The sequence below is a fragment of the Patagioenas fasciata genome, chromosome 3 (assembly GCF_037038585.1).
Source record: "Patagioenas fasciata isolate bPatFas1 chromosome 3, bPatFas1.hap1, whole genome shotgun sequence".
NCBI classification, from domain to species: Eukaryota; Metazoa; Chordata; class Aves; order Columbiformes; family Columbidae; genus Patagioenas; species Patagioenas fasciata.
The window spans coordinates 94,085,956-94,111,622 of record NC_092522.1 but is presented as its reverse complement, the minus strand read 5'-3'; the positions used below and the strand labels follow the sequence as shown (position 1 = coordinate 94,111,622).

At 39.2% G+C, this 25,667-nt stretch overlaps 1 protein-coding gene across 50 annotated transcripts in view; it reads left to right on the top strand.

The window, feature by feature from the left end:
* Window positions 1–24,824, top strand: part of RIMS1 (regulating synaptic membrane exocytosis 1) — a 316,668-nt gene extending 291,844 nt beyond the window's left edge. For 49 of the 50 annotated variants that reach the window (XM_071806897.1, XM_071806904.1, XM_071806877.1 and 46 more), the window contains 5 exons: window positions 12,691–12,832; window positions 17,467–17,579; window positions 20,280–20,381; window positions 21,475–21,614; window positions 21,969–24,824. In XM_071806897.1, the coding sequence (XP_071662998.1) occupies window positions 12,691–12,832; window positions 17,467–17,579; window positions 20,280–20,381; window positions 21,475–21,614; window positions 21,969–22,187 (716 nt within the window). In that variant the 3' untranslated portion in view covers window positions 22,188–24,824. Of the gene's footprint in view, window positions 1–12,690; window positions 12,833–17,466; window positions 17,580–20,279; window positions 20,382–21,474; window positions 21,615–21,968 lie in introns of those variants that run through there. The other variant, XM_071806902.1, reaches the window with a different exon arrangement.
* Window positions 24,825–25,667: the final 843 nt, after the last annotated feature.

Sequence of the window (25,667 nt, the reverse complement as noted above, 5' to 3'; positions counted from 1 at the left end):
AACTTATCAAGGAGCTTCCCAAACTTTTTTTTGTGATATTTTCATGCTCTTTATGTCTTCTTTCATTCTGATTTTATTACAAGGTATCTACTAGTTTTATTACGTCCATCTAATCTTTACTTGTTGAGGAGAGTAATATAATTTTTATAAAAATGAGCCAAGGTTTATGCACATTTTATTGTTTCTTCTTTTATCTCCAGTATTCCAACATTTTAGATTCTGTTGTACTCACAGAGTTTTAAAAATCTAATATATTAAAGAGGCTATAATAATTGCATGTTTCCTTAAAGAGTATTTCGTAATGACAGAGCAAGATCGTGTTTTGATCTTAATTTTTACCTTATGTGATTTAATTCATATCTTGGATGGCAATATTTTTTCTGTGCATATATTGTGTTTAATCCTTATTTTCACAATGTCTTACCTGCGTAGAATTTACCTGTCTTATTTTTGACTACTATTTAACTGTCCATTGCTATTTTTGTAGCAGCCTGTACTCAATAACAGCTAACCTCTCACAGTGTGAACACACCCTGACAGCAGCACTCTCATTAATGATCAGAATAATCCTGAGCAGCAAAGAGAGCTTTATCTGTCAGTTCCAAGGAAAAAATACTATCTGAAATAATTTGTGTAATATGCAGATAATAAGAGATTAGTGCATCTGTTCCAAAGAGCCTGACCTTCAAACCATTAGCTCTGCAAGATTCAAGCACTATGGTGTAATCCTGCTATGAAAGGCAAGTTTGTTTTACTTTCGTATTTTATGATCTTCATCCATGAGCTAATATATATTGAAATCCCTGGAAAGATGTAGTACTGCTTGGCTTGAGATGTTCTTTGCTAAGAGAGAGACAAAAAGTACTGTAAAAGGCAAGTTTCTATTTAACCAGTAGTAAGCCTAGGAACGTAAAAATAAGGTTTGTTTATTATATTTTGATTTTATTCTGTGTACTTTGGGGAGACATCTTTCAATATGCTATCTGCAAGTAAATTCAGATTTTGAAATCTGTGGTTCAGCCTGGCCAATTGATTATTGTGGAGTTTCATGTTTGTTTTTATGGTGTGGATTTGAAAGTTTCCCTTCATGCTGGCATGTTTGATTTTCTGCTACATTTTCTCATTTCTTCAGTGCCAATGTTCATATGCAATTTTTGTTTTCCAGTTTATTTTGAAATTATTGTCATCTCTTCATCTGTGATAGGTTTGTCAGTGCCGTCGATATCAAAATAGCAAGAAAATTTAATGTTAAATCTCAAACTATTCTTTTAGATAATATAGAAGGAGGGAAATGGCCTGTTAAATACTTCTGAATTATTTGAAGTAGCTTCATATTGTACTGTAATGTACATTATTAACAGAGATGGAGCAACATTTATGGATGTTGTATTATTATTTCAAGAAAAGTGCATTCAGTCATTGAAATTGCTACTATGCCTGCACTGTTGCATTCAAAATTATAGTTCAAATAACCCTGTATTTTAGTTGGCATAGCAGTTCAGAAGTGGTTTCACTTCAGAAATAACTAGAAGTTTAGGGGGAGTTGGTTTTTTTTCTATAGAGATAGGCAGTATTAGCACCGTTTCATCTGCTTTTTTCCATCTCATCCTGCCTTGTGGTTGAGAGGGCTTTAAAATTGGGTAAACACTTGCCGCCTGCTTAAATACATTGGCTGTAATTCAGATGCCCTCAAATATTCATTTATAATATAGGGCTAACTCTCTCTTGTGCTTATATTTTTCATAGCTTTTTATCATGTTTGCAACAGATTAGTTATTTGAGAAATCTATTTTCACTCAAGCAAACAGTTGCAATAAAGAAATCGTGCTTTGTAATGAAAAGTTAGCATAATTTACCAGAGAAAACACAGAACAACTCTTCCTGAATCAGTGCCTGTTCTGCCTGGCATCTGCTGACTGTTGCCTCATCTCCTTTGCCTTTGAGAAAGGCAAAGCCTTTCTAAGCAAGTTTTGCAACCCAGAAAAGACAGCTGAGAAGAATGAGAAATGGGCAGCCATACAGACCTGTAAAAAATAAGCTGGATTCATTTTTAATGGCAAAAGGCAAGGTGTTACAGAAAATCCTGCTCTCTTGCATCTCTCCCTATTGCACAGTATTCAAAACAATACTGATGCTGTGGCAAATGTCTGTGCTGGCGTCTCTCTGTGGCACAGTTGAACTTTTACATCTTGTCAGTAGAGTTGTATATTTGATAATGAACATAAACCAGCAATATTGGATGCAAACCTTATGATTTTGTAGCAGAATTATGCCAGAGCATTCATGCGGGCAGTTTGGCTGAACGATCTGTCTCTAAACTGAGGCTTTGTGTACAGTTGTCCACTTTCAATAATATAAACACAAGGGGAACAATTATATCTTACAGTTATGCGATGTTTATCTAGCACAGATCCACTGTCCAAGTCCATAGGTATTTTTACATGCTGACTGCTGTAACCAATGCAAACCAGTTTGAATGCAATCCCACAAACAGCTGTTTTAAAATGGAAACATTCAGTGACTGTCTCGCTCACTACTTACCTGTCATAACTACTGCTATGGATAAAGAGCTGATTAAAAAGATAAGTTTTGCACCAGGATCATCGTTAAGTGGATTTGAACTGACCAAACCAAGGAGCCTCTCCTGAGTTTGTAGCCTCTCTTCTGGCAGCTGTTTCCTGGGCTGACCTCGAATGTGAGGGGATAGATCCTCACATCATCGCAACACATCTGCCTTTGGACTTCATATAGTCACATTTAAAACTTATTCAAAAGTACTGCAGAAGAAATTCAAAAGCAGAGTAAAAGTTAACAGAGGTGCTTTGGCTCAAGGAGAGCACAGCTGCATTTTACCGTAGCTGAAACTTCAGTGGGATCACCGATGGTGATACAAGGTACAGCATTGCAAACAAGGTGGCAAAAACAACATGCAAATTTGTGTTTACAAATGTAGAGAGTTTAAATGAAAGTTTGTTTTAGGGTGCAGTACTTTGCAGGCTACTCAGAGAAAAATATTCTGTAGAGAGTCTGAGCCAGAGGAGCTCAAATTCACTCTTCCTGCAGTGGTGGAGGAAAAAGCCAAGCTTTTGGTTGGCCTTTCTGTTACAGATCCAGAAGAACATATCAAACAGTTATAATACGGGAAGGGGGTTTTGATTATGCAAATAAGAAATACAAGGATTGATTTTTCCTGGGACTAAGAGAAGGAGTGTAGAAGAGGAAAAGCTGTGATCGAAAGGGGGGGCTTTCTGGGAGGCTATGGCATGAAAGCCTTCCCTCCATGGGTTTTTTATTCAAACTTTAAACTTCTGTTGATTTTCTCTGAGCAAGAGCCTGAGTAGGAGGGAACTTCTGTACAGTTGATGTAAGTGTAGCACTTTCTGTGTAAAATTGCTCAATATGGCAGGCTGGTCTCGGAGCCTTTGCCCTGGACGTGCTGAAGGGATGTCTCAGGAGGGTGACGTGGAGGCATCAGCAGCTACCAACATCAGCAGTTCATTCCTACTGTGGCATTGTATGGATCTCTGGAAGACTGATCTTTCCATTTAGTTGTATTTTGCATGTTTAATTTGTTTAATATACATCATGAGAGACCTGCATACCGCATGGCTATGTATTTTTCAAAAAGGTGGTAAGCCACCCTCTCTGTGGTGGTCTGAACAAGAAAATACAAATTACTTCAACCGTTGCACTACATAGGAAATCTGTACCTATGCAACAAAAACAGGTGGACATTTCAGCATAGGTGTGACATGAGATATACTGCATGCCTATTGTGGAGGATTTTGAATTTGTTACTCACCTTATACAGTATTTGCAATCATAAGTCCTGTTATTTGCTTATTAGCTGAAATGCATATTGTCATTTGTGGCATTTTTCTCATTAATCTTTTTATGGTACTTTAAATGATCAAGATCCACTGGAGGGAGATTTATTGCATGCATTTTTTTTCCCATTAAAATTATTTTTGAAATAGTTTTATTCTTCCTGCTTGACTAATGACGAGTCATTTCCTTCCTGCTTTTTATCTTCAATCAACCTGATATCCAAATTCACAATGTACTTTAGTTTAGGTGCCTCTTTGCTTTGCAAAAGAGAGAGAGAGAAAGCACATCAGTCCCTACAATGCTGGAATGCCAAGTTGATAAAGTATGTTAAATTAATTGATTCCTAACCAATTGCAAGAGGAAAGCATATTGAATTTTCCAAATAGAGTATCAGAAAAACTGAACAATTTGACATGGAAACAGCCATATGGCAAAGTCTGTTTCCTCAAAATGAAGTTTATAGATGAAAGGAGTAATTCAGTGATCAATTTCTGTTCTCGAAATGCATGCGGGCACTTGGGAGGCAGTGACGCTTTAACTCTAGCAGGCTCAAGTCCATCTAAGACAGTAATATCATTAAGACTTTTCTGTAGTGTAACTGCAATTTAGTATTTAATGCTAATTTGATGTTTTCTCAACTTTGCAATCTTTCAGGTGGTTTTCTACTAAAATAAATGCAGAATGAGTCAAAACCACCAGGACAGAGAAATGTGTTTCTGGGTTTATCTGACTTTCCGCATCCAGTTCTGAACAGCAGTGTTAAAAAAATGCATTGACCAAGGTTGCCAAGAATATTTTGTGCTCTTCTCTACTTGCACATCACTAGAAAATGCACTGCTGACTGAATTCTTTAACCTTTTGGCAATATATTATGAAGTGCTAGCTGGCAGGTAGTTCAGTACTTTTTTTCACAGCAAGGCCCTATAATGTAATCACAGTTGTAAAAGGAACTTGTGAGTGAAGCAACTTGATCATTCCTCACAGCGCTGCGGTGCCAAGTGCTTACAGGAGACCGAGGGAGAGGAAGCACCAGGACCCCAGGGATTTATTCTACCCAGAAACAGCACGAGATATTTAAACAAAGGTGAAGCTGCTTTAGGTGCTGTCTGCATGCTATGGAATATATCGTAGCTGATGTTTAATTTTGCTTAAAGCAGAGGTAAGCCTGTATTTTCTGTGTGTTGCTGTGATGAGCCTGCGTATTAGTCTGATTTAGCAGCATGTATTAGTCTGGGGTGGTAACTTTGCAATGCTGCAACCACTGAGGAAAAACCTGTATCAGTGTGATCCTCCCTTGATCTGATCCACCAGAAATGGTCTCTCAAGGCAGGTTAGTAACATCTTTAAAGGGAAATGTAATACCTACCTGGAGGTGCTGCTAGTGGTAAAATACAACTTGAAGGGCTTGAAAGTTGCAATCCGAACAAATCGAACTACAGAAAAGGTACAGAATATTCAGATCCATTAACAGGATGGCAATTGTTGTGAGAAAAAGGAGAGGACTTTCTTAAACTGTAATGTCTCCTGAGCAGTATGCTGTGCCGTTAAATTAGGGCTGAGTTATTATTCAGAAACTTGTTAACTGTACAAAAAGGCATGTGACATCTTTTTCCTAGAAGATGCTTTGGCACCAACGGTTTTGACAGTGTTTCAATTTACAATTTTTATGGAAGTTATTAAAAGGATTAGACTTTGGGTTGCTATCTTATGCATCACATAGTTCTCAGGAAATTTTTTGAAGACACATAGCAATAGTAAGTTTTTTTTTTTAGTGATGTTGTATAAATTGTCTTATTGGTAATATCTTCCTGCAAAACATTGTCTTTTACTAATCATACTGTAATTTCATGGTTTTCATAATAAATATCTATAATGGTGAAGATTCATATTTTTGTCCACTGTTTCAGTGGACAAATGTTCTCACTGTACTATACGCTACTTCTCTTCTAAGGGTTGTCTGGTAATAAACAAAGATGTAATATAACTCTGTGTTTTACTGTGAAAATGTTACTGTTGAAGTGCTCTTCTGAGCTTCTTATTTCGTTTCATCTCACTTTCTCCTTCAGTCTAACAAATCCAAGTGTATATGGGAAAACGAGTGCTTGAACTTTTATAAACTGTTTATATAGTAAATAATTTGTTGGAAACATGACATCGTTGTTTTGCTAATTGGATTTCACTGAAATAGGCTTTAAGAATTGAAGAACTAGGCATTTATACCTATTTTCAGTTTCATTTACGTATTCTGCTTTCACATAGCTCTTTGCATATATTTGAACAAGGTAATTAATATGCTGTTATTTCAAATGTTTATAAAGAGTGTTTAGTGCAATCCCAGCAGTAAAAACTCATTACCATGTATCATCACTGATTGCCTCATTTTGGCTGACAGTTGCTCATTTCATTTCATCACAAATATGTGGACAAAACTATTAATTTAAAAATCTTTGGACAAAAATACTGATAATTTTAGAAGCCATAACTAAACTTTATTTTTTTTTAACAGATACCCTTGCTTTTAAATTAAGACACGTGTGCCCTGGTTAGGCACAGGTTTTCTTCCCTGACATGAGAAATTCATACGTATCAGGTTATTAATACAAAACCGCATGCTTGTTTTTACATTTTTCATTTTCAGTAAATATGCCCAGGATGGTCTCTTTTTAAGGAGACAAAATTTGTAAAAGCAGTTGCTTAGAGTTTTGAGGCCATCTTCAGGTAGTAAATAGTAGCCTGATTTTCAAGCTATTGTTTACTTTTGTTATGAACATGAATCACCCTCTGTTCTTGTCATTTGTTGTCAAAGAGCTGTTTCAGCTTTGCAGAAGTCAGTAGGAGCTGCTGGATAAGTAAAGTTACTTTCCTTTGAAATCTAAGTGCAAACTGTTAGGTGTCTTGAGTTTGCAAGTTTGCTTTGCAAGGAATAACACAGTCCACAGCTGAGGTTCTGCAGTGCACTGGCTAAAATGCCATGAAAGCATCAATATAACCATTAACAGCATTTCAGTAAGTCACCCTTTCTTAGGATTGGTGCTTTTTGTTCTTTTGTCTGCAAATATGTAAGAAAAAAAAAAAATATATTATGTGTAATTGCACTATCAGTTTTGTATTATCTGAAAATATTTATTGGGAATGAAATTGGTTTGCAAGCTGAATGTGTGAATTTATAAATACAGTTATGAGCTGCAGTTTTTCCGAACTCCTGAAAAAAAAAATACATCTTCATAAATTATCTCAGCTGAAAAGGGTGAATATTATTTCTAGGTGGTTTTGGTATTCATAATAGTATTAAAGTTGTCTGTGGGTTTGTTTTAATAAATGGAAGTGGGGAAAAAAGTACACGATCTTTTATTTTTTTATTTTAAACCTCGGGATCTAACACCACAGAATATAAACAACATTCTACTTTCTTTGAATACGTTGTGTGATAGTTCGAGGAAATATTTAAAAGACCATTACTGCAATGTTTCAGATGTCTTTTTATAAGCAGCTTTAGATATTGAGGAGAGTATAGCAGAATACACAGAATGGAAAATACAGTGGAGCATTGCAGGATATAAATGTAGGAAAAAATTGTATTTAAATGTCGTATTTTTTACTGTTTATCTTCTGTCTACAGTCACTATGCATTTTCAGTCTTTGAGATCAATCTGCCACTGAATTAATCTGAGAGATGTACACATGTAAAAGAACAAATGCTGTTTGAACTATGTTTTCTTTTCTTTCTGTGTTTTAGGTCTATTAGCCAAGGGGCGCTTTGTTAATTCATGTGTAAATATATTTTGTTGTTGTTTAAAAGTGCTACATGCAGAGTGAGTGGGATGCTGCAGAACTTGTACCTCAGCAGGCCTCCAAGCAGCCAAATTTGAGGTTGTAAATCAGAAAGGACCAGAAGGAAATTTACCCTTTGGCATTTCTGTTTTGTATTTCTCTGAATTGAGGATGGCTCTTACAATTCCAGCTGGCATGATCTTGTCAGTGTCTCGCACAGTCAGTGTGCAAACCCACAATATGGTCAGAGTCCTGCCAGGTTTCAGTCAGAGCTGGCCTGGAGCTGCAGTCCTTCTGGGCTCTCTTTGGATGCACAAACAGGCCTTATACCATGAATTATTTGCCCTTGAGTCATGCAATGACATTGAGGATTAGTCCCCTCCTTGTTATCCCTTCATTCGTGGATCTAGCTTTGTTCTCTGGAGTGTTCTTTAAATCAGTGATGAATTTTCCATGCCACATACTCAGGTGCTGCATGTGTGCAAATTTGCTTCTTTTTTTGGTACTAACCAAGAAGTTGCCCTCTCAAGGCACCTCTCCTTATAGGCAGCATATAGAAGACCATGTCAGGATTGTCTTCTTCAGCCCCACAGAGGTCTCCCACACTGTCCTGTTGACTAAGTCACCAAGTTGGTGGCCTTGCATATTCTTGTATGTCCCCAGCTTTGTTCCGTGGCATGTAATACACACCTTGGCATCACATGATAAAAGCTTCACTCCAGCGGGTCGTGGCACAGCCCCTCCTGTTATTTCAGACTTTCTATACTGAAACATGAACAAAATGTAGTGCTTGCCTCCAGGCACCACATGGAGCCCAGAGGTAAGGCAAGCCAATGGGTGATGCCATGTGCAGTCATGTTTTTGCTAAGGGCAGTCATGGACACAAGTCATTTTGGGCCATTTGTCCTGGCATCGTCCTCTCTGAATTGGATGCCTTTAGAAATGTAAAGCTAGCCTTGAGATATCTCAAGCAGACCATCTTAATTCTATAGATATTATCATTGACCCTTTCTCGCTAATATAACTCCATTGTCAATAGCGTTTTGCTCCTGACCACTATATTTGAAGGTGATAAGAAGTACAGAATTTGGGGACACATCAATTACATTGATATTTTGTGCATCATCATTACATCTAGATTTCCATTAATTTATTTTTGACTGAGAAAACCAAAATCAGAGACCAGTTTCTTGTCAGAACAAAAAGGAATCCCTATAGGCTATATTTATAATAGGTAGACTGAAATAGCACATTGCACACACTCGCTGGTGTGTTGTAGCAGGAGTGCTACAACAAGGCTTTTGATTAATTACGAAATGCTTACAAGCTGTGTATATTTTGTAGCTGCAGACATCTGCTCTATTATTCTTTTGCATCGGTTATTAAATCTGCAAAAATTATCATCACAATTGCTCTGTAATAGTTTTTGCTAGCTTGTACCTGTTAATGTGTTTACATGCAATTTATGCACATCAGCTTGCACTTCTGCAGCAGAAAACCTTACACAATTGACACCGCAGACAGAAGCATGCAGACCATTTTTGAGTGAATTTTTCCCCTAAATGGTATTCAGTATAGAGACAGTGTCTGCACAATGAATATAGTGTAATTTACACATTGCAGGCAAATAACTGTAACGTATTATTTAATTGTAAATATCAAACTAATAAAAATGAGGAGCAGGACCAAGCATTCTCCAATAGATACCCAGACAAAAGCAGAAAATCTTCTCAATATATCATAGCATAGAGTATTTTATGAGCTTGTACTGTTCATATAAAGACAGCATTCCAAAGATATATGCAGAACTGCTAGAGTAAAAGTAATACAAGATGAAAAGGAAAGAAAACAAAACAACAACAACAAAAAGGCAAAAGATTCTAAAGAGCAGTAGGACCACTGGTAGTTGTTCATATCCCGTATTTTATTGTGCAGCCAAGGCAGGATCACAAGTTGTGTCCCAATATGACTTCACATTACCGGGGCACCTTTAGAAACAACAGCAGTTCCCCACTCAGCTGTGTGCAAACCAACTGCCCTCCCTCACAAAACTGGGTTTTGCTGAGAGGTTTACAGGCGTACACCAATAAGCTGTTCTCATTACTTTTTGTGCTGTAAGTGGAAGAAAACAGTATGATATGCATAGCTGACCAAGTAAAACTTCCAAAACCCGTGTAACATGTGTTTCGGTTTTTAGTCATGGGCAAATGCAGTTCCCTTTATGCCATAAAACTCTTGATGTATTTTACCATTCTGTCTTGGGTTACTTTTATGTTATGTTTCTGATTGTACTGCAGAATACTGATACTGAATTATGAAATGAAATATGCAGGAGGACTCTAGTTTTCCCAGGAAACATTGTAGATATTAGTAGCACTTATAAGAGGAGGCAAAGGAATTTTTTTTTTAATCTTCAACCTGGAAAAAAATGTTGACAAAAAAAAAAAAACCACGAAAAGTGCAATTCAGCACAATAAAAGAAAGTGATAACTTGAAAAATATTAAGAAAAATATAATCTGGTATTTGCAGCACAGCGAGACAAGCTTGTGGACTTTCTTATGGCCATGCATGAGGATTCCTACTAAATGGTCTACACATTTAAAATCTGTGGAGCAAAGAAGCTTGTTCAAGCAGCAACATGGAGGTTATCCACAATAATACCAAATTACTCTTTCAAAAAAACCCACTTGCTCTTTTCAATCTCTACTCTGGCTCAGAGCTAAGATTAACTTCTGTAATGTAGTCAATGGATATTTTTTACTATGATTAGTTCTGTCAATATGTTCTTCATTATGCTTTCCCACCAGCCTGGCTCTAATCCCTAAATTTCAGCACCCACCATGTTGTGCAGGTGGTCCAGAGCAGTATCTCTTTCCCAATTTGTGCCAAGGTCATGATGATCTTGGAGCTCAGTTTACTGTGTCATCCCTCCCATTCCCTGAGCCATGAATGCTCACAGGCAACTCTGTTCAGCTGCCCACATTTCAGGCTCTACCATATTATATCCTTCCTCGTTATGCTGTCTAATCTGGCTTGCTCCAGAAAAGAAGGCAGAGGGCAAACCACATAACCTCACACGCTTTGTAGGAGCAGATGGAAACAGAGGCACTTTCAGACAGGTCCCAGCAAGAGAGAGAAATGCACAAAACAACATGTGTGGCAAACGCTTAGCTACTGAAAATGTGAGAATCCCACTTTGGTGTAGGGCTCTGCGTGTGGGTTATACTTCCTAGGCTGCCTTTTGGTTCATTTTTGGTGCTCAAGCTTACCTTTCAGCATTGACATGCTGGACAAACCATCTGTTTTTAAAGAACAAGCTCTGATGCAAAAAGGTAACGTTTGATTTTCTATATACAGAGTCACTGAAGTTCCAGCAAATACCTTCCACAGCCACCTGCAGTGTCCCAGAGTGGAGCCTGGTCTGCTGATGTACCTTGTCTGCTCTGCCTCACATTCCACAGCACTGAATCATGCATTTTCAGCTGACCAAGGACCGGCAATTTGGATGTGCTGCAGTGGCCCACAGCAACACCTCAGAGTTGTTGGCCTCAGAAGGGAGTAAAGGGTCTCTGCAAGCAGCTGATTTCTTCCTGTCAGAGGCATTTGTTTCTCTGCTCAGGAGTGGCCACAGATAAACAACCCCTGGTCCAGAAGGCTTAAGAGGAAAACCACAGACCCTTTTGCTGTGGTGATGTCTCTGAGCCCAATATATGAATTCTTTCTTTTTTGTTTTGGCCATGTTTGCTGTCTATCTGCTAGCTCCAAAGATGTTACTGTGATAATGCAGGGGGAGCTGCTCTGCCTTGTGATTTCTCCCTGCCCTCCACCAGCTCTGCAGACCCAAAGAGCAAGGACCAGCTCTTCTCCACAGCCTGGGCAACGGGCAAGCCTTGTGGAGGCTACCAAAGCCATAACTTCTATGCGAAAAGAGATCCAGATCTGTCAACTTCAAACATCAATGATGTCCAAGTGAAACAGGAAAGTTAAAATTATTTCAGAGCAATTCAGTCTCCACAGCAGGTGGAAGTGGAAGAAACATTTACTTTTTCAGATGCTCCCCTGAGGAGACTGTGAAAAGGAAGCACAGACTTTGCAAAGAGTGAAGGAAGGAACACTGAAATGAAGGGACAAATGCAGGAGAATGTTTTTGTAAACATTTTGTAAAATCTACCTACTGCTTCCTGAAAGAAAGTAATATTACCCATTGAATGATAGGCTGAACTAAATAAAAAAGAACAGGACATTCAGTTTGAAGCCAACACATGCTATTACATCACATAGAGACTTTGGTAGAAGTCTTTCAGTTAAAGGTGTTTGAGAACAATTACCATCATCTACAAGTGTAATTTCTACTACGTGACAGTGGAATTCATTGTAGATCGGCCATTGCACCTTGAGCCCATAACCACCCTTGCAAAGGACTGGAAGCTCTCCTTGCTCAAGGGGAACACGAAACCTTCCAGGTGGAACTCTAATTACATTTTAAAGAATGTGTGATGGAAACTTTTCCAAATGGATCAAATCTTTAAACAGTTTCACAAGACTGACATTACCCTGTAGTGTTCAGATGCAAGCCTAGACTGGTTACTTTGAAGAATTTATGTGGTGAAAAACAATATTTTGCTGAGTCACAACATACTGTTTTTTGATACTAGGTATTTTAGTGCTAACATTTTTCTGTGGAATGCATGAAGGATTTTTTTTCCCTCTTTTTTTCTGTGAGAGTTGTACATTCTTTTGTGGTCACCCAACCTAACTAACAAGGTGGCTAGAGACACCTTACCAATCATACGGTTAGCAGACATGGTCACAGTCATCCTGTCTACACTTGAACTGTGTAAAGGTTATTCATTAAACACCGAATTTCTAACAGTTTGCCCTAACAAAGACCTTCAGTTTGCAGCCCTTTTAAAGAGAAGCCATTGCCAGTTTGCAACTGAAGAATGGAGATTCTTTCTTCAGTCAGAATAATTTTTTGTATTATTAAATAGTAGTGGTCAAGTCAGATCACTGTTCATGGGGAAAACTGCAAGGAAAGGCTTTGCTCTAAGTTGTCATTCTAACCATCACTTGTTTTTGTCTGCTTTCAGAAGCTGGCAACAAGAAGCTAAAGAGCACGATACAGAGAAGCACAGAGACAGGAATGGCAGCAGAGATGAGAAGTCGTATGGTTCGACAGCCAAGTCGGGAATCCACTGATGGCAGCATAAATAGTTATAGCTCTGAGGGCAAGTAAGTGGCATTAAAAATATCAGTAATGTAGGAGTTTCCTGTCTTTGTGAGGAAACTTGGGATGGGAACAGAGGTCCCAGCTCTGGCTGAAGGGGATAGCTCTGTGTACAGCTTGTTCCTCTTGAAACATTTGCAGACTGACCTATTTTAGGCACCTAACACAAATTTCTTGAAAATTGAAATTGAGAGAGGGCTTCTTAAGGATTCATTTTCCCTGTCATCCAGTGAGGCATTTTGTTCATCAAAAGACAACTGAATTCAGACTGCATTATTCAAAACAAAACAGAGGGGTCCTTTTTCTTTGAGTTATGTTTGGATTAACTCAGAGTTAAACTTCAGATGCTGTATGTAGATCCCTGTGATATGAAACTCTGTTCAGTAATACTGCAAACAAAGATAGTTTAGTTTGGAGTTGGTCCAAGTCTCTTATTGAAAATTGTAAACCCAGAGCCCAGCTGCCCCATCAGCTGAAATCAGGCAGACAACTGTGGGGAGTGGGGCAGCTGTTTTCATTCACTGCTGCACCACTCGGGATATAGGAAAGGAGAACAAAGGCAGATATGACACAAAAGTGTGCACAAAAACTCCAGTCTCCTCACGGCTCTCGGTGGGATTCTACCAGTGTGCCAAGGCACAGGGGTCACTAGGGAATTCTCAGAAGCTGCCTCCCCACAAAAAGGGAAAACTGGGGTAGGCAAATCTACCCTATGGACCTGGGAAAAAAATGAGAGATTTGGACTTCTTTGGCTTCATCTTTTCATATGGTTACTGTGTTACCACAATTACTATTGCAGGTTCTATAGGGCATGAAGAGCCAGGGGCAGCCGTGAGGGTGGCAGGGAGCTGTGTAAAGGTGCAGTTTCTCCATCATCAGATTATCTCACCACCCTCATTTTTTTCCAATGAGGGTGGTGAGAGACTGGAACAGGTTGCCTAGGGAAATTCTGGAAGCCCTGTCATTGGAAGTGCTCAGGGTTGGGGCTTTGAGCAACCTGATCTATCTAGTGAAAGGTGTCCCTCCCCAAGGCAGCAGGTTTGCAACCTGATGATCTTTAACGTCCCTTCCAACTCAAACTGTTCCACGATTCAATGATAATGCTAAGAATCACAAGAGCCAAGTAAGAAAAACAGGCTCCATCATGAATATCTCAAAACCAAAAAGTAGATAAGCATCAGATGAAGAATGAGTGACAAGAGTAAAATATCACAGTATTTTTCTCAGTGTGACTCTGTGATAGGGCATTACCTTTACCCTTTCAGCACTCCATTCTGCCATCCTCCTCCTTCTCTCTAGGCTGAAGCATCAGTCTGTAAGGCACCAGCCATTCACCATGGTGGCAAAGGGCCCAGTAAACTGGACCCTGCTAAGAGTGAGCTGGGGGTGCCTGTTTCCCTGGTTAGCAGTATGAGGGAGGTGAAGACCTTTTCAGGGGTACAGCCTAATTCTCTGCTCCACCCTCAGAGTGTGTAAATAGATTTGGAAAGGCTGGGGCAGCCAAGGTGTGAATCTGGAGGTCACAGCATGCAACTGGAGTACAGAAACTCCAAGGCAGAGCTTTAAATTGTTGACCTGAGAATCGACCTCTGAGTAAGGCAGAGAAGAGAGAAGACTGGGAGGCAAACGGAGTGCTTGCTTCTTATTGGGACATATTGCAGGCTGGGTGTGCCTAGTGGGACTTAGTCTGAAATTTATCCTTTAGAATTAGGTCCAACTTCACAGTAAAGTGAGCTATCATAAACTGGCAGTCACACTGTCTGCATCTGAGGTCTTGTTTCTGCCTCCTTAGCTCCTGTGCCTGTTCCCCATCTCTTGCTGCTGCAGTGCCAGTTCTGCCTCTGACCAGTCTCCTTACTTCTCTCAGTGCTCCCATACAAAAGATTTCTTCACATCTGATCACCTTTGTCCTGCTTTTTTGATCCATAGTTTGGTATCAGCCCCCTAACTTTTCACTAAGTTTCTGTTTCAGACTCTTGGTTTGATGGAGTTACCACCTCTTCTGGTTGATCCCTGTTCCTCAGTATAGCTCAGCTTCATTTCCTGACTCCAAACCCACGTTGCACTTGACCTTAGCCCCGATCTCCACATCCTTATTCCAGTCCCTGGCAAGAGTACAGAAACAGTGAGGCCAGTGAAGTGTGAAAACCACCAATATCTAACAGTCACTCTGAAGGGAAGCCCAGGAGAATAGGCCAAAAGAGGCAGATAACAAATCTCAGGTGAAACAGTTAAATATATCTTCCTGCCATGAGGGAAGATAAACATTCCATAAACAGGACAGAATGCCATAGGCATAAGGGATACTGGAGGGCTCTGTTCAGCACGGTGCTGTACTTTGTGGCTTAGAAAACATCTCTGAAGTCTTCTGTTTTTCTATGATTCTATGATTTAGCTGTAGATCAAATCCCCAGAAGCTCTGTAAACTTGCTTGAGTTTGATAGAATAATGTTACTTTACAGCAGCTCTGGATTTAGATCACAGTGAATGAAGACTGTTAAATGCAGAGATTCTTGTAAGAAAGATGACCAATAAAGCAATTTTCAACTGTTTAATCACGTCCCCCATGTGCATCACTGGCTTATTTGTAGAACTTGAGTTGGACACAACTGCAAGGTGGAGGGGAAGCTGCAGAAATGCATCACAGAATCAGGGGTACAGGCATTGTGCCAGCTGATTCTAAAATCCTCTTCCTCCCCGCTTCTTCTTCTGGGCCTTTTTCAAACACTAGAAATGTCACTTTTAACTTGAGATGTTATTTCTAGTGTCAGCATGACTCAGTTTTCGATAGCACCTTGTATTCAGACTTCCCCTACACCTGAATAGTAAAGCTGTTAGCTAGGTTTTTTCTCTCTCCTGTGAGATTCCCATAAAAATCAGTGAGAACTTGACTTTGGTTGCCTGAGTAGTATTTTGTCTGCAACACACTCTTGACATTAATGTAGACAGGTAATGATGACTTGAGAAGGCTCTCAAGTGAACATTTTCAATGTTGTTAGTCATTCCATAGCAAAATGTAACACTTTTTGGGGAAAAAGGCCAAAGTAATGAGTAAGAAGGGGCAAGAGTGAATAGGTAGTGCCACTGTGGAGAGAAGCACGTTGTGTGTCTTGGTCAAGGAGGATAAGCTTGAAGCTACATCTCAAGGTTAGGTGAATGCTGATGGTTGAACTGGAGACCATGGGGTTCTTTCGCTCCTCCATCTAAAGTAACATTAAAAACAAAAATATTTCTAAAAACTAAACTTCTGTTAAAAGTTTACCTTCTGGTAAAGCAGAGTTTTCTAATGAAAAACACTGATATTATCTGGCCAGCTTTAGTTGCAGGCAGTCTGTATGTTTCTGCAGGAATAATAAGAGCAGTTAGTCTTGGAGGCAGGAATCGGCTTTTTATATCCAACTAACTGGTGTTTGAAAAGAGTTTTCACTGTGAATTGAGTCCATAAGCCTGATCTGTTGAAATCAAAGCTTTTTACACTAGATATTTTCATTAGGAAGTTTTGTTACTTTCTCCTTTGAGGGAGAAGCAGGTACCGAATAGTGGATAATCTGCTGGGTAAGACGCTATCTAGACTCGCTTCAAAGTCTAGTCAAAGTCTTTCTTCCTTCCTTTCTTCCTTTCTTCCTTTCTTCCTTTCTTTCTTTCTTTCTTTCTTTCTTTCTTTCTTTCTTTCTTTCTTTCTTTCTTTCTTTCTTTCTTTCTTTCTTTCTTTCTTTCTTTCTTTCTTTCTTTCTTTCTTTCTTTCTTTCTTTCTTTCTTTTCTTTCTTTCTTCCTTCCTTCCTTCCTTCCTTCCTTCCTTCCTTCCTTCCTTCCTTCCTTCCTTCCTTCCTTCCTTCCTTCCTTCCTTCCTTCCTTCCTTCCTTCCTTCCTTCCTTTCTTCCTTTCTTCCTTTCTTTCTTTTTTCCTTCCTTCCTTCCCTCCTTCCTTCCTTCCCTCCTTCCTTCCTTCCTTCCTTCCTTCCTTCCTTCCTTCCTTCCAGATTGTATATCGATTAAAAAGGAAGTTGAGATTCTGGAATACAAGCAGCTTGGAAGAGCGCGTATATTCATATGTCCTGAAAGAGGGGTGGTTACCAGCTGTAGATCCAGATGTGGCTACCAAAATATTTTGGCCAGGGGGTGGCATTAGGTTTAACTCTAATCAACAGTAGTGCTACCTGCCAGTTTACTGCTTCATTAAACAGCTGCAGCAATCAGATTAATTTAGTACATACATCTGTTTTCCCTGTTTGTTTAAACTGGTGCAGATGGGGTTTGGGTGTGTGTAGAGATACAAAACAGTATTACAAGGTAAATGAAACATTCAAGAATGAAGGATGATAGGCTATTAAATTTCTTGAGACTTTACATGTTTTCTCATGCAAGGTAATTCAAAGTTAATTCACCTGTCAGGATCTTCACTATTCCTGCAGAACTCCTTAGCAAGAACTGTTTTATGAACATCTTTGGGTCCATGTGCCAAATTTCACTACACTGCTTTGGAGTCCATGGGAGATGGCTTCTCCCTGATGCTGCAGAACAATTTGTGGTTGCACATCCTTAGCTGTGCATTGTATCAGTAGTACTTTTGAGGTAAATACAGTGGGACAGTAGAAATTCATCCTACTCTTACGCTTAACCAGCTTCTATTTTCCTTCAGCTTAATATTTCCTGGAGTACGGCTGGGCGCTGACAGTCAGTTTAGTGATTTCCTCGATGGACTTGGACCTGCCCAGTTAGTAGGCCGACAAACACTAGCAACCCCTGCCATGGGTAAGAATAATATGTCCTTTCTGTTAACTGAATAATAAACTAACTAACACACACTGCCAGACTACAGCACCAAAAAGACTTTTACAAAGTGTCTTCCTTCACTGTAAGCATGAAGGTCCTGTACACAGTCACTGGTATTCCTAGCATGCTAGCAATCAAAATGGGGTGAGAAACAGTATTTGCTCCATTTGAGGTGTTGGCTCATCTCATTTGCAGTTTGGAGACAGGGGTGCACTTTGCTTCCCAACTCAAAATTATTGTGGCTTCTCCATCGTAGCTCACTGCAAAGTCTCAGCTGTTCAGAGTTTACATTTACTTGCCACAGATTATATTGGATGTAACAGACAGTTTTCTGGCCAAACTCTGCACTTGTCCAACCTTCTAAGGCCAGAATGTGAAACTTCTGCCCCGACTTGCAATGCCCGGTAATCAGTTGCTGATAAAGCCAGTGTTTGTCATGAAAGAGACAAAATCCTTTTCTACAGTAGCTGCCTGGGGTTATCTGTGACTTTGTGTTCCAGGCCAGTCTGTGTTTCCCTATAGTAGCATTAGTTGTATCTTGGCTACGATTAGAGTATGTGTGTAAGTGTGCAACAGTGCAGTACTGTGTAAGTATCTTTGGAAAGGTCTGATTCTTTTTTTCTTATATGTGAGCAATTCTTAGACATGCTTTAGGTTTCTGAGTGAGGAGTCCCTGATCCACTGGTTTGACCATACTTCTCCTGCTAGAAATTATAAATGGCCAATGCTTCCGTACATCTATCCTGGAAGAGTCAGCTTCAGGAAGGGCTACTGAGTCACTTCTGAAACAAGAGAGAGAAACAGAAAGAAATATTGCAGAAGAGAGTGTTCCCCTCCCAACTCATGAGCAGAAGGAGACAGAAAATTTCTTGAGAACACTTGGAGTACCCCTTAAGGCAAGGGTTGCTATGTAAATCCAAATGACTGCTACTAATGCATTAATAAGCACTACATTTCTTAAATTCATATTTTTTATCATTATTTTGAAAGAAAATATATTTGTGAGATAATTTTCCCAAGAAAAATCTGTGTGATTCTATCAGTATGAATAAGGCTCTAGATTTATTTCATCTCTTTGAGTCTAGTTTTCTGACTAAATATTTTTATGCAGATTACTTGAGTAATATATTTACTTTCACCTGTTAGAACTGCTTTATTTACTAAAGGCTCAGGTTTTGTCCTCCAAAAAAGCACTCAATCATGCTTTTCAACAATTTTCAGAAGACTTTCTATGTGGTATCCTTTCACTAGTGGCAATTTGAAAATGTTTGTATTATTGCTCCCCCTTCTGGTTCCCTGTTGCATGTTTTATTTTGGATGTGCTCTTAAAAAGGCTTGTTTGAATTTTCCTGTGAACTATTTTTAGTGCAACATAGAGTTCTGTTTATTCAAGCAAAGTTTGATTGATAAAAAAATCTTCAAGTTCTAAGGTATGAACACTGCTTTCATATACTGCTAGATGAGCATGTGGAAATCTCATGCTCAGTTAATTTCAAAATGCTGCTTTTCTAAACCTGAACCCCAAAATCTATACTCAGGACCATCTATTTGTGAATGTGGTTTTTTTCAGGCAGAGTGTACATGTCAAATATATACATATGTGTGTCATGGATATACATATAGTTTATTTATTTGTATAGGCATCATGTAGCTGCCTGTGTCATACTGTGCATTTTTATTCTAAGTGGCCTGTTAGATTTCTACCCAGCTGCTTTCATGATATATGAAACCACGCATCAGCCCATAGTTGACTTCCCTTGCGTTTTATTGATCTAGATCAGAACAGAGCTTGTTCTCAAACTAAGCAGTTTGCTTTTTCTGCAAGAAATGTCATTTGTCAGAACTCAGGCAGGGAAACAAGTCTGAATATTAATAGTGAAAGCACCTTCTTATTTTAACATGTTGCGTCTTTTTATTAACTCCAAAAAGGAATGTGGAATATTGATAAAAACAAGAAAATTGTCACCCCTTACTTGTTGGAGTCTGTTGCAGAAAAAAGACCTTTTGATCTCCTGGGGGCAGGGCGTCATTCTCTGAAGCTGTGCTGTGACAGTACCTGGTCTGATTGGTGCCTCTGCCTCACGCTGAGGATCTAGTCAGGGTCAGTAGTTACAGAAGAAGGTTTCAGCATTAGCCTCTCCCAGCAGTTCTCCTTCCAGCTATGTCAGACAAGGAGCCTTCGCACTGCTGGCTCCTGCATCTCAGCTTGGAAGCAGAAGCTTCCAGCTGAAGGGATTTCTGAACTTGAGTTTGGGTGTTAGGCTCTCTGAGTGTGGGACCACTGTCAGAGCACATGTCAGCGCCTGGCAACCTGGGGCAACAGTTTGAGGTAGGAAGCCTCTAGCTAATTCAACAGTGAAATTTTAAAGATGTAGTGATTATACAGTAGTGTTGCTGTAATTTTGCCTGCCTCCAAGGAGAGCAAATCCTGAGCTCTGGTAGAAACCGTTCACCAAGAGAGGGCACCATGCTCCTTACATAGATATATATATCTTTTAGTATATACATCTTTTAGTCTTCGTTTAAGGATGGAAAAATTCAAGTGATCAGGAGGAGAGGTGACAAGCACACTAATGCATCAGACTAGTAGCAAACTAGTCTTTCTGTTTCTCACTGTTGTACTGTCTCCCCAGCTGTGCTGCTTCTCTGAAATGTGGGCTTCTTTCTTCTCCCTCTCAGGTGATATCCAGATTGGAATGGTGGATAAGAAGGGCCAATTAGAAGTAGAAGTTATTAGAGCCCGTGGCCTCACACAAAAACCTGGCTCCAAATCCACCCCAGGTAAGGAAAAAAAAAAGGCAGTATGAGAACAGAAAACAAGAACTTAAAATGTGCTGATGAACTGGGGATCGGAGACTTTTTGAGCTCCTCATTAGCTGTCACTACGTTTGCATTTGTTCGGTTTGCTTTTCAATAAGAAATGTGTGTGTGGATATATCCTTGGGACCAATGTCCACTCCTCACCGCCTTGCCAGTCGCATCCTACCTTTCAAGGAACGGTTTTCAGCAACTCTGCATCCATTCTGGAAGGAACATTTGCAGAAATATTGCTGCATATCTTGGGCAAGTTATGTATCTCAGAGGGGCTTTGTTGATGTAGATGAAGTGCTTTCTGTTTGTTCCATATCAAAACAAGAGATGAAGAACATATGAAAATGCTTTGAACGAACAGCTGAAGAGACCCACATGCCAGGATCTTCTCTGTACAACAGTGCCTCAAAAGACAGCAGGTTATGATAGTCCCAGTGTCAATAATTTGTATAATGAATGAGATTTAATATTGTATCATTTTATAATGACATTTTAAAAGTTCTAGTTATTTCTAGAAATCTTTATTAGAGGAGATTTATAATTGCTACCACAACCACTGCTTACCCTAACAACTGGAACAGTTGTTTTAGATAACATTTTTCCAAAATGGAACTTTACAACCTCCTTAGGAGCTGAAGATAAAGAACAATTAATGTCTGTGTTATCAGAGTGACTTAGTTTTAAATATTGCTTTCAATGAAACATCAGAGTCTTTTGTTTTGAAATATCTCTGACCCCTAAACATACAGAGACACTCCAGGGTAGCTATCAGTGACAGCTAATTCCTGGCAAAAGAAAGTGGTTTTAAAAGGACAGAGTTGAAATTTAATTGTTGTTAGTAACATCTTAGATCATTACATTCAAAGTTTATAAAAAACAAATTTATTTCTTATGGGCTGTGTCATTTATTTTATGAATATAGTTGTATTCAGATTATACAGTAAAGACAGCATGTCATTTTCTTTTCACTCAGCTTCCTTTTAAGGCCTTTGTGCTCCAGCTCAGATGTGCAATGTAGATGTTTTTAAGTCCAAACATAAAATTAATGATGTTCTGTTTGCAGCTCCATATGTCAAAGTGTATTTATTGGAAAATGGAGCATGTATAGCTAAGAAGAAGACAAGAATTGCACGGAAGACCCTTGATCCTTTGTACCAACAGACACTGGTTTTTGATGAAAGTCCGCAGGGTAAAGTCCTTCAGGTCAGTTGCTTCTTAAACCCATTTTAGGCTATCATTTGGAGAAGCACTTGCATGTTTACTTAAGTTTAAGCAATATGCATAAACCCATTCCAGCTCATGAAGCATTTAATTTTATAAATACCAGCAAACACGTCCTTGTGGCTTGCGGTTTCAGACCTGCAAAATGTCTGGCTGAATTAAACATTTCTCCTTTGTTGACTCTCACTGCTGTTCTGCTGTGAGGTTTTCCCACAAGAGGGAGCAATCATTCACCCTTAAGAATCCCATTTTCCTTATGCTACAGACAACAGCAGCAGTGAAAGTACGAGCATGGATTTGGGGACAATGCTGAAGCTGTATTTTATGTTCTTCCAGGTAATAGTTTGGGGAGACTACGGCCGAATGGACCACAAATGCTTCATGGGAGTTGCCCAAATCCTTCTGGAGGAACTGGATCTGTCCAGTGTGGTAATAGGCTGGTATAAATTATTTCCACCTTCATCGCTAGTGGATCCAACCTTGACTCCCCTGACGCGCAGGGCTTCCCAGTCATCTCTGGAAAGTTCAACTGGGCCTCCCTGCATTAGATCATAGTAGCAGGTGCTGTCTAATGAAAACGTCACCCAGGATAACAATTGGAACCAGATATTCACATGATCAAAAAACACTGTTGGAGAGAGACAATCACTTCTGGTTTTGCTTGTAGTAGTTATCCAAAAATATTGCTGTTTGTCAAGAGATGGCTTAAATTGACAGAACAAAGGTATATCACATACGGCAAATCTATTAGCGGCTATCACCGATGCTTATAATGATTAAAAAAAAAAAAGAGAGAGAGAGATGTTTAGATTCGACCCGAGTCAAAGATGACCCAAACTGGAAGCTCTCACTCTGTTAACAATGTTGTATTTTTCACATTTTGACAAGCCCTCAAGCAGTGTTACCTTCCTGGTGTTTCAGCAGTTTTTCTGTACTTGTCACTTCCACGAGTTTTTTGCCATGTGATTCTGTTAGTTTTGTAGAAGTCCTCACAACGCTAACAGAGACCCTTCCTTTCTTTTTCTAAACCAAACAAAAAAGGGCTGAAGCATATCTCTGTAAGCATCGTTACAATGTTCAACAGCCACAGTTACGATTCCAGCGAGTTCAAATCGTTTCTCAGTTCTGGGGCTTCCAGGTCTCTCCTGTGGGAACCCAGAACAGATGACCAATCTTAGTTCTATTCTGAAAAATAAATAATCATCACAGTGCCACTTTTTCTTTGTAAAAAGCAGATATGTTTGCATTATATATAATAACTTTTATGTTTATGATGTTTTGCATGGAGAAATTTTGAAGAATTCTGCAACTACTGCTGGGGACTGGTATAAAGCAGCTTTGGTCTTAATTTTGACATTGAATATGTTACTGGTAATGCAGTTTTCCTCCTAGAAATGGAGAGGAAATATTTATGTTTCTGTGTATAAATGTATATTTGACTTCCCAAAACGTCGACCAGGAATGGATTGAGCATATGACACTTTCAGCTGTACCCAGGCTCCTCTGATGTGTGTCGCTTCAGACGCACCTGTCTGCCCTGGATAGAGCATGGTATGAGTTGTTCAGTGTTTCACTGGAAATTCCAGTTGAAATATTCTGCACTTACTAATGTTTTTATCAAATTTTAGTTTACATTTCTTTGAGATTGATGCAAGCACAAGGCTTGATTTTTTAACGCAAGATATCTTACTTTTTGGAGACAAAAAAAAAAAAGTCAAATTTCAATTTGCTTTTTATTCATTTGAGTTCTTCTTGGCCTTGAAATCCCTTGTGATATTCTGTAAATGTGTGAACAACTGCAGATTCCTGCAGGTGCATTGATATGTTTCCCCTCCTTTTACGGGCCATTCAATTTTGTGATCACACAAATAGAGCAGCATGACTTGGAACTGTTCAAAGCTGCATGCACGTTTTGTAAAAAAAAAAAAGATGAAAAAGGTTATTTAATAATGTATGTTAGTTCCACATAGGCCAGCTTGTATGTTGCATGTACTTGTACAGTTTGCTCGTAATTACTATACTGAAGTAACCAAGAAATCTAAGCCATCCATTTTTCTTATAGACATTTTGCAGGTTTTAGCCAGGCTAGGTCTGTGAGTCTGGTGCTAAATGTCTATAGATGGACTTTATTTTTTACCCTATGGAAAACGTGATGTAGTACGGACCAAATTCCTTCTAATAACTATTTTGGTGTAGATTCCTACTGTGGGGCTGTAACACATGTAGAAACTGTGTACACACTAGGTTTTAATTCATAGACATACTGCCTGCACCAAGTGAACTATTTGTTATTACTCAACACGTGGGAATTACTCTGCCCACCTTTCCATAGGGCGCAGATTGGTTACTGCTCGACCTGCTGAGCAGGAAGAACTCAAGCATTGGTGCACTACTACTAGGTCCTGTTCTGTCTTAGTGGCCAAAAACCAACTAGTTATAATTCAATAGTATCTTTCTATTTTGACCACTTGTCTTAACACTCCCCTGTGCTTTTAAATGAACTTCCAACTCATGTTATGTAAACATGTTTAATAAAATTTCCTTTTCATGTCCAGTGTAGTAGTTGTGCTCTCTGTATGTTCTGAGGTTCATCTGTGATTCTGCTTGCTTCAGGACTGTGTGAAATGTGTTAAGGAACAGTAAAATGATAAGTAATTTCTATGGTTCTTTTGATTGCTGTAATAGTGTATGTTGAAATCTGGGGCCAAAAACTGAGGCCTGGTGAAAGTCATGTTTGGTTGGCTGCCTTTTCACTGAGAAAGGAGCCAAATTGTGCTCTCATTCACTGAAGCAGGCAAATTGGAGTAAACCCACAAATTTAGCCAAATTAGCATCTGGTGAAATCATATGAGTTTGTGGGAGTTGAGTGATGCTGCGTGTGCTTGCACTGGGTCAGCGGGGCGGTGTGCATCAGAGCCAGGCCCCAGCTCTCCCTTTGCTGTGTGTTGAGCCTTTAAGATGCGAGAACAACTCCTGATCTTTTGCACTTTTTAAACTCAGAAATATGTCCTTGTGTTGTAATGCCCTTATGGACAATGCTTTGTAGAAATTTACCTGAGAGCAGAATTTGGCGCTAAATTTTGTTAGAGAAGCAAAGATTATGTACTTTGTTTGATTTTTAGTTTTCCATGTCCCACAGATACCTGATCACAATTTAAAAATAACATAAAGACAATATTGCCTCACTTTGAACACTTTTGTTTATTACTTTATTTATCTGAATACATGGTTAAGCTACTGAAAAAATGAATAATTAAACATGGTAAATCTCTGAACAAAAGGCATGTTATATTTCTGCTTCTGTGTGGTGGGAGTGATCTGTTTAAATATAGAATTTGTCATACTGTTGCAAAAAGCCCTCAATTTCAAAAATCTCATGGCTTTGAATATTGCGTCCAATACTAGGATTTATTTTCCTTTCTGATCCTGAGCAATAAATAAAGTTCAGCATTTCTGATCCCCACCCCTATAGCACCAAAAATATGGCAGCAAAAGAACATGCTGAACCATTTCTTTTATGGTGTTTCTGGTGAACGGGGATCACATATCCAAAGACTTCAAGAATGAAGTAGGACAGCTGAATTGTGTGCTGGTCATGTCATACTCAGGGGGAGAGCAAAGATACTATAATCATAATCTCTGTCATATAATCAGACAGTTATTTTGCTCATGATGAGTAAAAGTTCTAAACTTTGTATTGAAACGCAAATTTATTGTCCCTCTTTCTGAATGGAGAAAAAGCTTTTGGCCTTGACCTTTGTGTTAGAGAGACATCAGAACTGCTGTGAGTGAGTAGGACAAACCAGAGCTTCAGGATCTCCTTCCTTTGTATGTCCCAGGGAAATGATATGTGCACTTGGTTGCCTGTTTTCATTAACAAGTGACAGACCCAAGTCAAGTGCAGCCCAGGCATATGTAATACATACAAGAAGAGTTCAGAGTGGATCTTCAGTGGCTGTTCTGCATACTCCAATATTTTACTTATAGCTTGTGACCCGTCTTCTATGAAGTTGGCTGTTTGCTGCTCCCCTGCAG